At 36.8% G+C, this 16,493-nt stretch overlaps 1 protein-coding gene across 9 annotated transcripts in view; it reads right to left on the bottom strand.

Moving 5' to 3' along the window:
- Positions 1-16,493, bottom strand: part of MYCBP2 (MYC binding protein 2) — a 200,107-nt gene that overhangs the window by 124,248 nt on the left and 59,366 nt on the right. For all 9 annotated transcript variants that reach the window (XM_082062862.1, XM_082062863.1, XM_082062865.1 and 6 more), the window contains exons 17-18: positions 14,464-14,565; positions 3,439-3,546 (exon numbers count right to left, since the gene is read on the bottom strand). In XM_082062862.1, the coding sequence (XP_081918988.1) occupies positions 3,439-3,546; positions 14,464-14,565 (210 nt within the window). The remainder of the gene's footprint in view (positions 1-3,438; positions 3,547-14,463; positions 14,566-16,493) is intronic.

Below are 16,493 nucleotides of genomic sequence, written 5' to 3'. Positions count from 1 at the left end.
TATGAAAGATGATAAGGATGTCTGACTAGAGAGACAGACTCATAATAGCAGAAAAAATAAGTTACAGAGTAAGTAAACTTTCTTATTAATAACTGTTATTAACAAATTAACATTTGTTGTCATAACACATGACAACTGCTGCCGACTATATATGCCTGTGAGGTTTGACATACTCTTGCGTTCTTCAAGTCTCAAATTCCAAGCAAGACCCTGTCTAAAGTGTCTCCTTATTAATGGCAGCGTGTAAAAACCTAGTAAAGAAAAAGCAGCTCTGAAACATTTTCGGTGTAACTTTTTTCTTCTTGAAGTGCAAAAGTCTTAGGCAACATGTCTTCAGTTGTGTTTTGAACTTCTTTAGGAACAAGACTATCAGAATATGGAAATGTCAATATGGAACATATAAAGATAGCTAATAATTTACTTCTATTAAGTCTTAGATATAGGTCTTCATAGTCAGCTTTATTTCAATGAGTGCATTCAACTACCCTGCAGACCGTGTATTTTACAGTTAACAAGTAAATTTTCTTGAACGTCTGATAATTTGGTATTAGCATTTGCAAAATGGTTGAGATATAGCTTGTCCCATCCAAGCAGGTTCAGCTTCATACTGCCTTTTGTCCGAGGGCATTTCGTTTCATACTGTTTAGAACATTTTTTCATTTACACTACTCCCAAATACAGGAGAAGGGTGGCATTTGCTTGCAGAACCTTAATTGACTCAAGGAGCTTCCTCGGTTTCTAATTGCTATTCCATTCATTTCTACAACTGAGAAAATTCTACAGACTTTCGTTAATCTTTTTTACTCAGATCGTCAGTGATGAAGTCCATGGGGACTGCAGACTCAGACTGGGAATTCACTGCCTCATTAAAGACTGTGGATGAAGCACAAGCTTATATTTCTTCTTAGTGTCAAAGCATTCCACGAATACCAAGAAGGTGGTACCTACTCTTTTCTATCTATACTTGTGATGGAGACACAGACGTAGATCAGAAAGATTATGATTAGCACTCATTTTTTGTAATAACAAGGATTGTGACATGCAGACCATAAAAAGGTGAAATGAGCATATGACAAGCTTTCCAGAAAATGGGTATTTTGATGAAATTAAAGGTGCTTTCAACTGGGAAATTCAACAGCAGAATTCCACAAGAGATGAAAAACATGTAGATTTGATAATACATAAAAGTACATATCAAATATACTTTTTAAAAATTAGGCCGTAACTGTCAGTCCTGAAGAAGCTGTTTCACATTTAACTTTAAATATCAAGAGAAGTTCTGCAGCTACAAGCAGAGAAACAGGGAAAGGTACCAGCAAGTTTAGTACTGGCCTCATCAGTACTTCCAGTTGAAATAAGTTCTACTTGCCTGAAAATCCTCAAGGAGTGGTTGGTGTGAAGAGTTCAGATACCTCTAAGAATGCTGGTTTGGAAAGTATCATGATGATTTCAGTGTTATAGTGTCCTTTTACTGAAGTCAACATCCTTACCTCAGATTACTTCATTATTTATTTACATTCTATGTGTATTAAAAGAGGCACGCCTTTGAAGATGAGATATCTTATTCATGATTCCCACCTTCCCCATTATTTTTATAACAATCCACTGGTATTCCTTTTTTCCCTTGGAAGCTCTTCCAGAAGTTATGGGGCATTTCTAGTGGAATTCATAATCATCTGTTGAGAAGCAATCTTCTGAGGCAGAGAAGGCTCTCAAAAGTTTACTTGTAAAGATGTCACAATCTTCCTTATCTGTTTCGCATGAGGGACAAAGAACTAAAAGAAACTGGTTTTTTGCATATAGGCCTCCTCAAGGAAAAATAAATGTTTCGTTCTACAGAGCATACCTGACAGCATCTTTCAGCACGTTGCATAGTCCTTACAACTCCAAGAACCAATGTAGACCTCAAAATGACACTAATGAATATACCTCTTACAAGGAGATACTTGAGCTACAAAAACATGCCCTAAAAGTCCAGATGTAGGTAGGATGAACATACTCCTCTATGCACATGCCTGTGAGGTCAAGGGTTTGCAAGTAGTACAACACTAGCAGTAGCATCCAGTCCGAAAATACTGGTCATCAGCAAACTGTCACTCAAATGACAACACTTACATTCTGTATGTTTTGTTTTCCAGTATCCCATCTCTCCCAGGGAAATAATGACAGGTTATTCTATTTAATCCATCACGACTTAAAGCTCAGATAATATGTTTTCCAAATACGTGGAATATATGTTACGCAAATACCAAGGACCAGATTGTGCTTCCATTTCCATAAAATAAACTTAAGATGATTTCATGATCCAATATGTTCATAACGAGATAGGGTCTATCACCCATATACACCAAAATCATACCCTAAAAGGCTTCAAACTGTCATACAGTTTGTTTGCATACATGCCAAATTCTGTCACTAACTTCCATTAATTCACCTGAAACGCCATTCTAACAATTCTTCCCATATTTAGCTATTCTTTAAAAAATAGCTGAAGTGTTCTGGGCCTTTACCAGGAGGAGCAGCAGCTTTCTACTTACTTTGACCAGGTCTCTAATCTACACTTATTTATCCTTCATATGTAAATCCATTTGTACAGATGTATCTATATACAGATATATACAAACTGTGATCGGATTTGACACAGGTCAACTTAAATACATTCAGCTGAAATTTTTAACAATACCTCTTCCTAAAAACAAAACAAAACACTTATATCTGAACAAATTATACATTTAGAAATTCAAGGCATAGTGAAGTAGCCTTCCAGACATATAAAACCATCTGAAATATTAAAGATACCTCCTTACTTACATTCTGCAAATGAACATTTCACTCACATTTCAGCACAAAACCTGGGCTTTGATTTGTCTTCTCCTCATTCAAAACTAGTAAAAAATGTTTATATTATTTTACATATTTCGTTTCTAAAAAAAGGCTTGTTAAAAGATAACATACTTGTGAAAAATTATACGCTAGAATTAAGAAGACTGGAATTGATATGTTAAAGGGATAACCCCAGATAGAGAACAAAGAGGTTCAAAAAAAAAAAAAAAAAAAAACAACGCAAATGCAATGTAGCAGTCTGAATCACTGGAAAGAGTTAATGTTTCCTACAGTAAAATTAAAGAACCTTAGGAGTGAGATAGCATTAGAAATTAGAAAAGACACAAAAGACACATAGAAAGACAATGCATATTTCATAAAAAAAAAAAAGGGAAGAAAAGAAAAACAAAGTTGATGCAGACTATCAAACATTTACACTCTTAAAAAGGTCAACATTTAATTGCATTTTTTTTCTCCTCAGGTAACAAGATACTAACAAGAAGAAAGGTAGAACCCATTTTGTGCAGTTCTTTGGAAAGACAGATTGAGTGCACAGAAGAAGTGACTGGGAGGATGGGCTTATTTCCACCCCGGCCAATAAGGAAGACTAAATACCTTTGTGCTTGTCCCGTTTATGCTTTAGCTGTGCTGGATGGGGTCTGATTCTGGCTAGAGCCTGTTCTCGATGGTTCATAAAAATAGGACCAGGAAATACAAGGGGGCCTGAGGAGAAACATTTTGCACATGCATAGGAAAACTCACAAAATGGAAACAGTGTGTTAAACAAAATTCAAATTAAAAGCAACAACAACAAAAAAAGAATAATACTTATATAATAATCCTGTTTTCCTAAATTCAAAAGGCCCTAAATAAAAAAAAAAAGTTGCTATTTCTTGATAATAAGACCAAAACATTATGCAAAGGAACAACAAATATCCCACAGTGACCGTTTTACCTGAACTTGTAAGTATGCAATGTACTCCAAGCCAATGGAAATACAGACCAACACTGGAGTAAAATTTGATAGCAAATATCCATTAATGTGTTTAATAGTTAAAAATATTAATTATCATGTCTTACATGCTACAATATTACATTCAAAATCCTAACTTGGCACAATATCATCTTATCAATGCTAAATTTAGAAAACACGACCATACAACTGTTATTGTCATATTTAAAATGAAGAGTTGTCACTTATAGGGAAAATACCTATCCAAAAACACCTGTTCCATGAAGAAAATTATTCCAATCCTATGATTTTTTTTCCTACCTACTTGCTAATTTTGAAGTGTATTGAAGTTACTTTTAAAATATTTCCCATGTACATAAAGGTCTTCAAGAGAAGATTTGTATTTGAAGAAAGCAATGATGCCTCTATTTAAAATTTTCTCCACACTCCTTTTTCTTCCTAAAATCTAGACCCAAGCAGTGGTGTATTAAGTTTAATTGAGGTTGATTATATGTAGATCATGGACCAGTTATTTGTTCCTCACAACTCTAGTTTTCCTCTATTTTAAAGGTTAAATATGCCATCAAGAATTTCTTTGGAGGTATCTCCTTCTTCCAGAAGTCTCACATTCAATGGAAATGATGAATCAGAAGCAGCTAATCCTGCTAAGGGAAAGGTCCCAGTCCCTACATTGACTTTCAAAACAAAAAAGAGCACACATCACACCACCAAACACCCAAACAAACAAACCACCCCAAAATGAAAACCCTCTAAAATTAGGCTTTGTGTCATGTTATAAACAGCTTACTTTGAAAACAGGTATTCCTTCCCCAAAATCACTGATACTCTACTCCTGTAGCTGAACTTTACTGACAAGTTAGTGTAGGCTAACTTTTCATAAATGCCCGTTGTCTCACCTCTCCTGCCATCAGGTTTAGTCCATCAGTTCCTTTGCTAATAGTAAACAGTACAGAAAGAAACTACAGTAGAAGTTGGGCCAAATCTTTCTAGCTTTAGAAGTTTCAGATGAAGAAACTTGTCTTCATACAAAGAAACTACCAAATTCCAGCGTTAAGTTAAAAAAAGAAAATTAAAAGTGTTTTAAAATATCCATTACTGCCTTTCCCTCTAGCTTTGAGATTCACATGTTTTAACTAATATAAAGGCCAAAAATCTCATTAATCATGTATGTTTCTACAGACAGCACAGATTTTTTTGCTTTGGTTCTACTGTATTTATCTGGACTCTCTTTATTACAGAATAAGTCCCTTGTTAATTAAGAACTCTTCCTGATGATCAAGGATCAGCATTTGGTTTTGCCTTAACTTATCTTGCAGATTCTTCCTTAAGTTATCTTGCTATTGCTCCTGCTTTTCAGTCTTCTCTCAGTTGGAGCTTCCATTTAATAGATAAATTTTTGGTAAATACTACTTTCTGCCAGGCCACTTACTGTGTTTAATATACTACTTCTCAGTGTTTAGACTTATACTACGCTTTCCTTTTTTCCAAGTTAGAGGGGAGATACTGAGGAGACTACTGAGGCAGACCAGGAAGAAGCAAGAAAGGGGAGAGACAAGTGACAAGCAGAGTATGAGAGCTAAAAACATCTGAAGGACAAAAGATTAAGAGGAAAGCTGGGTGAAGAACAGAAGAAAATAACACAAGAGACAAAGAAGAAAAAAAAAAAAGGAAAAAAGTAATTGGACTTGCTTATTGAGAAGTTTCTAATGAAATGAAAAGCCCAACAAATAGGGAATGGACATGACAATATGACAAGTTAAACTCAGAGATGCAAAAAGAGATGCAAAGACTGCAAATTCGGGCTTGAAGAGTGTGGATCTAAGATATTTGTGGATGATCAAACAGAAGATGTGAAGATGTGTCTCTAAATAGCTTAGGCAAAAATGCCCCTACAACAAACAGGCCAATGGATGAGACACAGCTCTGAAGGGCATTTGGCATTTTATGTAAAGAGCAAAGACGAAAAAAGAAAAAAAAAAAAAAAAGAATTTCAGGAGGACAGAAGGAAGTGAGGTACATTAGAGTGAGTAACAGAACTACAGGAGATTTGGGAGATAGAGAATGCTTACGAAGCATAAACAGCCATCAGCTCCAGCATGGTGCCAGCAAATGGATGCCAACAGTAGCCAGGTCACTTATCTCAACTACACTCCCCAGTCAAGATAACAATTCTGTAACAGTAGAATCATAGATTCATTTGAGTTGGAAGAGACCCTCAGGATCATCAAGTCCAACCATCACCTAACTCTAGCATTAAACCACATCCCTAAGAACCTCATCTAAACACCTTTTAAACACATCCAGGGATGGTGACTCCACCACTGCCCTGGGCAGCCTGTTCCAATGCCTTACAACGCTTTCTGTGAAGAATTTTTTCCTAATATCCAGTCTAAACCTCCCCTGGCACAACTTGAAGCCATTTCCTCTTGTCTTATCACTTGCTACTTGGGAGAAGAGACCAACACCCTCCATGCTACAACCTCCTTTCAGGTAGTTGTAGACAGTGATAAGGTCTCCCCTCAGCCTCCTTTTCTCCAGGCTAAACAGCCCCAGTTTCCTCAGCCACTCCTCATCAGACTTGTGCTCCAGGCCCCTCACCAGCTTCATCACCCTCCTCTGCACTCTCTCTAGTATTTCAATGTCCTTCTTGTAGTGAAGAGCCCAAAACTGAACACAGGATTCAAGGTGGGGCCTCACCAGTGCCACAATCACTTCTCTAGTCCTGCTGCCCACACTATTCCTGATACAAACCAGGATGCTCTCAACCTTTTTGGCCACCTGGGCACACTGCTGGCTGATGTACAGCCAGCTGTTGACCAACACACTCAGGTTCTTTTCCGCCAGGCAGCTTTCCAGCCACTCTTCCTCAGCCTGTAGCACTGCCTGGGGTTGTTGTGACCCAAGTGCAGGACCCGTCCGTCACTTGGCCTTGTTAAACCTCATACAACTGGCCTCAGCCCAACGATCCAGCTGGTCCAGATCCCTCTGTATGGCCTTCCTACCCTCCAGCAGATCAACATTCCCACCCAATTAGGTGTCATCTGCAAACTTACTTAGGGTGCACTCGATCCCTTCACCCAGATAACTGACAAAGGGATTAAACTGAACTGGCCTGAATGCTGAGCCCTGCGGAACACCACTCGTGACCAGCCACCAACTGGATTTGGCTCCGTTCACCACAATTCTTTGGGCACGGCCCTCCATCCATCAAACAGTATACCCATCCAGGCCATAAGTATTTAAAACCTTCTGACCAAAGCAGGATTTATCTTTACTCCTGGATATTCCTATATGCTCTACATTCCTACCCATTGTGTGAAGAATGTGAATCCAACATGAAAGTTAAATGGAATATACCTCCATTTCATAATAATTTGTATGCAATCCATGTAACAGGGTGTGCAAGTCTGTCATCCTCTTTGGCTTTTTATGCATGAAAAATGTCTAACATTATCATAATGTGTAAGGAAATATCTACATTTTGATTACATTACGATGCCTGAATGTTCAGTCATGTGCTGGCACGATGTAAAGTACCTGAAGTACCTCCTCTCCCTTTAAAATAAAGCCACAGGAAATAAAACACTAGAACAATTCATACAGGCCATATCTGCTCTCTGCTTATATCTGAGTTTGCCTGTATAAAAGGAACAGTGTTTAGGTACAACGGAACCTTAGCAGTGGAACAATTCAGCCATGCATTAGACGCTTCCTCTATTTTGTTAAATAAGTGCCTGCAGGGTATTGTGTGAAAAAGTCCTCTAATGGATCTACATGGGGAATAACAACCTAATACTATTCTCAGTTATTTTAGTGGCTCAGGTTACAGAGATAAGCAAAGGAGAGTCACTGGTAGACTGTAATGCTGCTATTTTCAATCAGTTGCTATATGGTACAAAATGACATTCACTTTTTCCCTTTATTTTTTACAGAATGCTTTTCCCTAGCTCAATTGCAAGGTTAAATATCCCTAGCCTAGGAAATGTAAAGATTAGCTTTTCTTTCCTGATCCTGCAGGATCCAGGCCTTTCAATGTGGACTTTGTCTGGCAGTGAATTAAGAGCAAAAAGGACAAAAAACATTTATCCACAGAAATAATTTTATTTTCTAGCAAAATAGAATGCTTTGATTAAATAAGGCAATGCACTACAGGAAAACTTACACAACTAACATTATTCCACATGCACTTACGTGCTTTTGCAATCTTGGCCATCTATGCACGTACGCAGAGCTATCAAAGAGTTTACTGTTTTATTTGAATTTATATTACACATATTTTGATTTCTTCTAGTACGTTTCTCTCAACTACTCCTATTTGGCAAGCCATGATTACAGAAGACTGAAATCAATGGTCTCAAGTGGTGACTCCTATACCAGAATGTAGGAGGCTACCTGAAAAAATCGTATGTGACCAGACAACTGAAAATTACATCATGAAAAACAAAAACAGTATAAATTAAGGTTGCAAAAGCAAGACCTACGTTGCATGGGACTTCATGTTGCAAAACCTTATTTTTGGCTTCTTGTAAGAGAAAAGACAGGTGGTGTTTTGTGTTTTGTTGTGGTTTTGGTTTTTATTTTACTTTGTGTTTGTTTTCTTTTGTTTGTTTAAAATGATAAAATACAGAGACAAGACCCTAATATAGAAAAATAGTTAGCTAATAAGTCAACAGGAGATAAGTTTTAAAGAAAAAAATATTTCAGAAAATGAAACTGGGGCCAAATGCTTAGTTTCATTCCACAAAAAGTGGAAAACATACTGAGGTAACACCCCATCTCTATAGCCTTAAGGGAAACAAAATTTAACATTCCTATGAGGCAAGAATAATAGTTAAGGTGCATGTACTTTAAAATCTTACTTTTCATACCACGAGTAGTATTTACTATTATGGTAGAAATATCCATGGAAAATGTCACTGTGCCATGCAGGCAACTAAAATTAATTGCAGTTTGCTTCTTTTGTTCAAATTTGTGAAACTAAAAACAGGCTACGTAATTATAGACCGGTCAGCCTCACCTCTGTCCCTGGGAAAGTAATGGAACCGCTTGTCCTTAGTGCCATCTCAAGGCATATCAAGGATAAGAGGGTTATTAGGGGCAGTCAGCATGGCTTTACCAAGGGTAAGTCGTGCTTGACCAACCTCATAGCCTTTTATGAGAATGTAACAAGGTGGATGGATGATGGCAGAGTGGTGGATGTTGTCTACCTTGACTTCAGTAAAGCCTTTGACACAGTCTCCCACAGCATCCTCACAGCTAAGTTGAGGAGGTGTGGTCTAGACAATAGAGTAGTGAGGTGGGTTGCAAACTGGCTTAGGGAGAGAAGCCAGAGAGCGGTAGTCAATGGTGCGGAGTCTAGTTGGAGGCCAGTATCTAGTGGAGTGCCTCAGGGGTCAGTACTGGGGCCAATATTATTCAATATATTCATTAACGATTTAGACGAGGGAATTGAGTGTACTATCAGCAAGTTTGCTGATGACACTAAGCCGGGAGGAGTGGCTGACATGTCAGAAGGCTGTGCTGCCATCCAGCGGGACCTGGACAGGCTGGAGAGTTGGGTGGGGAATAACCTGATGAAATTTAACAAGGGAAAGTGTAGAGTCCTGCATCTGGGCAGGAACAACCCCAGGTTCCAGTATAGGTTGGGAAATTACATATTAGAGAGCAGTGTAGGGGAAAGGGACCTGGGGGTCCTGGTGGACAACAGGATGACCACGAGCCAGCACTGTGCCCTTGTGGCCAGGAAGGCCAATGGCATCCTGGGGTGTATTACAAGGGGGGTGGTTAGTAGATCGAGAGAGGTTCTCCTTCCCCTCTACTCTGCCCTGGTGAGACCACATCTGGAATATTGTGTCCAGTTCTGGGCCCCTCAGTTCCAGAAGGACAGGGAACTGCTGGAGAGGGTCCAGCATAGGGCAACAAAGATGATTAAGGGAGTGGAGCACCTCACTTATGAGGAAAGGCTGAGGGAGCTGGGTCTCCTTAGCTTGGAGAAGAGGAGACTGAGGGGTGACCTTATTAATGTTTATAAATATATAAAGGGTGAGTGCCACGAGGATGGAGCCAGGCTCTTCTCGTGGCAAACAATGATGGGACAAGAAGTAATGGGATCAGGCTGGAACACAAGAGGTTCCACTTAAATTTGAGAAGAAACTTCTTCTCAGTAAGGGTGACAGAGCACTGGAACAGGCTGCCCAGGGAGATTGTGGAGTCTCCTTCTCTGGAGACATTCAAAACCCACCCGGACATGTTCCTGTGCGACCTCACCTAGGTGTTCCTGCTCCAGCAGGGGGATTGGACTAGATGATCTTTTGAGGTCCCTTCCAACCCCAAACATACTGTGATACTGTGATACGTGCCTCTTTTCATGTTCCTAAAGTTATTTTCTACTGACACTTACATCATACAAATCAGATGTGTAAGAAAAATTATTAGGGCTTTTTTTGTAAGGGAAGGAGATGGAGGCTAGCAGATACAAGCCCATAGGGCAATTTGGGTGTTAGAGAGAATAAGATGGAAGTAAGATTTACGCTAATCGTAATTTTGACACTTTCTTCTAAATAGCTGACTTTGTATATCCTGTTAAATAAATGTCAAAGATGCATTTCTGTATATAAACACGAGGTAAATTAAAACATTAAGTATAAACTAGAAATGTTCTTATTGAGTCTACTGCAAATCTAAAGCTATAGTAGAAACAAATATTTCTACTTTAAAAATAATTTTATTAACAATAAACACCTCTTTCTGGCAGAAATCACAAACTCAAGCATAACCATATAATTTCATAGAACCATACCTGCTGGTCATTAAGGACAAAAGCTTACAGCTTTATCTTGAAAGTATTCTTAAACAGAAAGTCAGGTAACAGTCTGATATTCTGTCAAGTAAAAGGGTATTTTTGCTTGTTTGCATTTGATTTAAAGAAATGTTGAAACCAATATAATCTCTAGATCCTGAAAGGATCAAAATAAATATTTAAATAAAACTATCAAAAAAAGCTGCATTAATAATTAATAATATTGGATTTGAGTAGATAGCTCTGCTGTGTGTTTAGGCACATGTTCAGCAATGAACAAAGATTAGTGTTACTGACAAACTGAATTCAAGCTCACAGTGGCTTGGGCAGATGTTAAACAGATTTATATGATACTCAGCCTACTACAGTATTAACTGAATCAGTTCCATTTAAAAAAAAAAAAAAAAAAAGAATTGCCCAAATAAAGGCAGCCTCAGATAATATTCCCCCAACAGACAGGAGCTTTAACTGAAATTAATCAACTTCCTGTGGGTTTTCTGTTGTTCCAAGCACAGTAAGACTGAAGGAAAATAATCTTCCCTTTTTAAAGGGGTATCAAAAGCTAAACCTTGGTTAATTACACAGCAAATCTGTAGCTCAGCTCTGAACCTCTAAAGGTTTTTACATCATAGGCTGAGAAACAAAAGTAGTGAAATACCAGTGAAGAAAGACAACATTTATTATCTCCATGTTAAGAGTTATTTCTGTATTTTTAGTGTATTAGTTAAATATAATTTGTTTTAAAAGCTATTTCCACATTCTCACAGACTTCTGAAAAAAAAATAATTACCTTTAAGCAACAAACTGAAATCTTAGACTGCTTCTAAATTCTATTACTTCAAATATCGATCTGAAAAAGTTGTAGGAACAGCTTTCAAGATTGGTTCACCCAGTAAATGGTAATCTTAGCTTTACTGCGTTAATTGTACAACATGGCCCAGGGATTTCTGTATTCCGTCAAGGCATAATTTAATACCCCCAAGACTAAAAAATAATTGGTGTTTGATAGGAAAGTAAAAATAATCTATGTTCTGAACATTTTAACATACAAAACTTCCTCATTACTACAGAAGATAATAAAGTGCAGCTACTCCTATACTCACCTCCCACCACTTGCATCAAGCTCTAAACTAGCTTGAAAAACAACAAACATTTCTTTCTGTGGTACATCAGCTTCTTCACTTCTCACCAGAACTTGAAAAACAGTGAAAGATCAATCAATAATTATGTTGGGGAATTATGATTTAGCATAGAAGCTGTGATGAATGCAGCTGGCTTTCTTTCTCAAGAGGTCATACACCAGACTCCAAAATGTTGACTTGATTGTGAGCCCTCTTCACTGCTCTGGCAACAGCCATTAAGCCAGAAGCAGAAAGAAGCACCTGAGTGAAGTAGCTCTACCACCATCAGAGAAAAGGAGCAAAACCAGTAACCTGAACATACTGTATGTACTTGTTGCACTGAAAAGAGCAAAGAAATACAACCAATACTAAGAAATTCATATGTTTTTGTAAATAATAGATCTATAATCCCAAACTGAAACTTTTTTCTACTGTTAATTTAAGGATCTAATTTGTCATTAAAATAAAATTTATTTATTGAGTGAAGTAACATGAATAACTGATTCTAAACATAAAAAAATATTTACTGGTTACAATTCTGTCATAGCAAGTATAATCTAATCTGTTGTGACTGCCATTTCAAGATAAAAAACAGAGAAATCATCATAAGCGCCTAAAATTTCTGAAGTAACCTACCATTCAGCTTAGAGCTGCTGAACAGCATATACACAGGTCCCTCACAACACTAGTAGGTTACTTTGGCTTGGTGTTTGAGATTAGTTAACTGCTCTTGATTGAAAATATAACATTTAACTAGGCCACTGATATTGTAGCTGTTCATGACAAATACTTCTCCTTCCCAGAATACTGAAATTCATTACTTCATGTTTGCAGAAAAAATGCATATAAAGATGAGCATACTCATCTTCCATAGAAGAAACCACAACTGACCTCGTGAAGGAGTTAAATGATTGTCAAACCTGTAGACATAACCATCATTTTCTCCCTTAATTCAAGTGGATCATGAGAACATATTTTAAATCAGATGTCACTGTAACAGGACTTAATTTGGAGGTTTGGTAAAGAAGCACAAACAATTAGACCACTTAAAAACCTGCAGTGTGGAAACCAGTGTACTTCTGGCACTTGTGCTCTTACACCTTTGCCCTAAACTTTATTCCCGCGTAAAAACATTCAGTGGGAAAATGAGTGAGAGATTTCTTTGTGATTTTTTGTTTGCTTGCTTGCTTTAGGCATGAAATATTCCCATGTTTCCTTCAAAATCTTTCATAGTCCTCTTGTTTATAAGACATTCCAGATCTACTGAAAACAGGTGTATTAAATAAAGGTCACCTTGTAACTAAAGATTCATCAGCAACATTCAGTAATGGATCCTGTTCCTGACTATCAAAAACTACACATGCTTTGTTTCGCACTGATCTGGCATGAAAAGCAAAAGCCACAGATTAGCACACTACAACCCAAAAATCGTAACCCTAACAAACAGAACACTGTGTACCTGAAAGACCTTGACAGAGTCAGTCTGGCCTTTAACTCACTAATGTCATCACTACCTTTCCGGGCTGAGCAGCTGCAGCTTTCAATAATATCCAGGTGTTCATTGCATATTTAAGAAAAAAATTATTGTTAACTGTAACTAATATTTGTGAGCAGTATGCAATGCAGCTCCAACATGACTTAGACAAAAGAAAAAAGGCTTCCCCTCTCCAGCTCACAACTAAAATTAACCACAAAGCCTCAAAGAAAAATAAATATTCCATCCTTTTCCGCATGCATATGAAACTGTCAGCCTTCTCTCCCTTGTTGTTCCTTATCTGTGGTAAGACCAGTAGTTTCTTACAAGCAAGTGAAATAAAGCCACAATTTTCCCCACAAGATTCACTGGCACGGAGTCTAGGAACTAAGCATGATCACAATGCATATTTTGCATCTGAGTAAAAACACTGTCTAATTCCTAAAAGGAATATAGCAGGAAACTGAAGAGCATAAAATTCCAATAGTTGTTTTTCTTCTTAACACAAAATAACCTTACCAAGCCAATCATAATGTTTCACTAAAATATGATTCGTATCAGTCCAAATCTCTCAACTTTCATTATTTAAAAGTTTAAGACACAGAGGTATTAAAAACACAAGAAGAGTACTGAAAACCTGTTAAAGTACATATTGTTTGTGTGGAAAATCAACAATAATTCCCAAGGTAGATAATAGACACGGCAAGAAAACTTTTAAATGATGCAGTGTTTTGGTTTGGTTTTTAATTCAATGTATAAATTTTTTCATGCTATTTAACTATACAGAAGTTCATTTTATAAAACAATACATTCCCTTAATAGTATACAAGAGGAACTCAATACTTTAATAGTAATAAAATTATTCATGTTACAGATAACTAGCACTGAACCAGCCTGCTGTCATTTCAAGTCCTCATACAAAAAGGCATATAAACTCTTCATATAAACAATGTTTCAGCTTTTACATTTTTTAAAACTATTATTCAACTAGGAAACAGCAAAAGATGAGAGCTGACTATATTAAAGTGATATAAATCGCTACTCTCCACCATTAAAATTTGATTCTTATAAGCAGACTTCATTAAACATGCACATTTTTCACAAATATCCAAAAGCAGCCTAAACAGCATAAGATGGCTATTCAGGTTGTGAATTTTGTTTGGTTACTGTATTAGCTCACTGGAGCAAAACTAACTAATTTCCATTCTTCGAAAACAGACTAAGAAGTTTGCTTAAACTATTCAAGCCTCTCATCAATAAGAAAGTCACTTACCCCTTCCTTCTTCCAATCTATGTCTCCTATTCACACGTTGCCGCTTTTCTTCTTGACGTAACTGAAGGTGTTCTTCAATATTAACGCCAGGAACAGGAACAGCTACATATATTGGGAAAATAAAATACATAAAACTGTATTTTAAAATTGTTATGATGGTAATAAACTCTAGAAGTCAAGTAAATAAAAACTGAAGCCTACTTACTGCCTGCTCTTTACATGAATCTGACAAAGTATTTGGAAATAATGAAGGACATTGAGCAAATTTGGAGAAGAGTTATAGGCCTTATATCTGAATTTCCCAGTTTTCATTGATCTGACACCATTTGAACATCACTGAATGGTATTTAGTACTTTCTTTCTATTAGGCATATATATATTTATATTCGGTTATGCGTGGTCATGTTTATCTCAATTCTGCCCCAAAAAGTTTCAGAAAGGATTACTATTAAAACAAGCATAAAATTACTTATATTTTTAAAAATTTTGAATAGATTAGGTATTTTTTATTTTAAGAATGCTTTACCACTATGTGCTCCGTGCTTACTAAGGAGCATGCAATTACTTTAATGTACACAAATCTGACTTTCAAACTAGCTCATGTAATAGGAATTTGAAACAAACTGATACACGCTTATTTAAACAGAAAACATTACTTGAATGAGTGTGATAATAAAATTACTGTAAACGCTACCTTTTTCCAATATTTTTTCAGCAAATGGCAACAACATCAAAAAAAAAAATATACCTCGCCTCCAGTATCAAATAAAAACTCCACCTGGAGGCACTGTCACTTTTCTGCAGACAAATGTGGGCAATGCCCTCACCTCACACTGCCAAGCCCAACACAGGGCCAAGAGCTGTTGTCTGTCCTTCTAGGAGAGGAGTTAGCAAAGCAGACGTTAGCACAAAAACCAGAACTCCTCCGTGGTCATGCATAAGAAGAGAGCTATGAGGCTGAGCTGCTAATGCCATGGTTACCATCAGTACAAACCTACTTCTGTCATAGCCATATATAAGCAAATTACATTTAGAAATATCTGTATGGAAGTATCAGGACTGCACAATGAGGTTATTTGGAGTCCTTAGTGTTAATTTATCAAGAGAACCTACTAGCTTCTATTTAACTTTTGCTTCAGGGAAAAAAGTGCCACACACGTATATATAATACAATTTACTAATATTATTACCCTCCCCAAATGGTGAGATGTATAAATATTTTAAAGTCACGCATCTGATTATTTTATGGTACTTTTCTATATCAGATACTATATACAGGCAGGATTAAGGGCTCTAAGTAAATATAAATATTAAAAAATAAAAAGTCTGATCTCGCAAAACCTGTAATCGCTCAGTTTTAAGTAGAGAGAATACAATATTAAAAATGCTGTGACAACAGATCTTACAAGGCAAGATCCCAAAACATATTTTCCAATAAACACACCAGTTGGTATGTTTCCCCTAAGGCAGGTATTTTTTGTGGGGTGAAGGGGCGGGAGGTGGTGTTTTTGTTTTGGTTTTTTTAATGTAGTTTACACATTCCCGGCAGCTCTTTCTTTCTGATAATTTCTGAGAGGAAAAACAAAAAAGTTTTCAAGAAACAATATTCCATGTCTTTTCTGTGACTGCAAAACCCCTGCTGATGAAAAAGATTATAGAAAAACATTCAGGCTATCAAAAAAGGACAAGATCAACTCTGTAGTATCAGCATTAGTATAGTAACCATACAGGTCAAAATGGCACACATGTCCACAGTAAGGGCAAGTTAAAAATATTTCACTTACCAGAATAAATTTCACTTTGCTATATCACCAATAAATAAATGTGCCTGCTATGCAACATTTTATCCATTTTAATAGTAATATACTAAAATTGTCCTTTAAGTCTAAAAGTTCAGTAATTTGATTAGAAAGAAAGAACTGCATTACTTGAGATACTAAGTTTTACCACACAGAAGAACTGAAATACTAACTGAAATATTAACTGAAAAGAACAAACCTATTTCTAAACTAATCTGTTATGCCAATTCA

The sequence above is a fragment of the Streptopelia decaocto genome, assembly GCF_964273445.1.
Source record: "Streptopelia decaocto genome assembly, chromosome: 1".
NCBI lineage: Eukaryota > Metazoa > Chordata > Aves > Columbiformes > Columbidae > Streptopelia > Streptopelia decaocto.
Note: the sequence above shows the minus strand (reverse complement) of the source record. Positions and strands in the feature narration are given on the sequence as shown.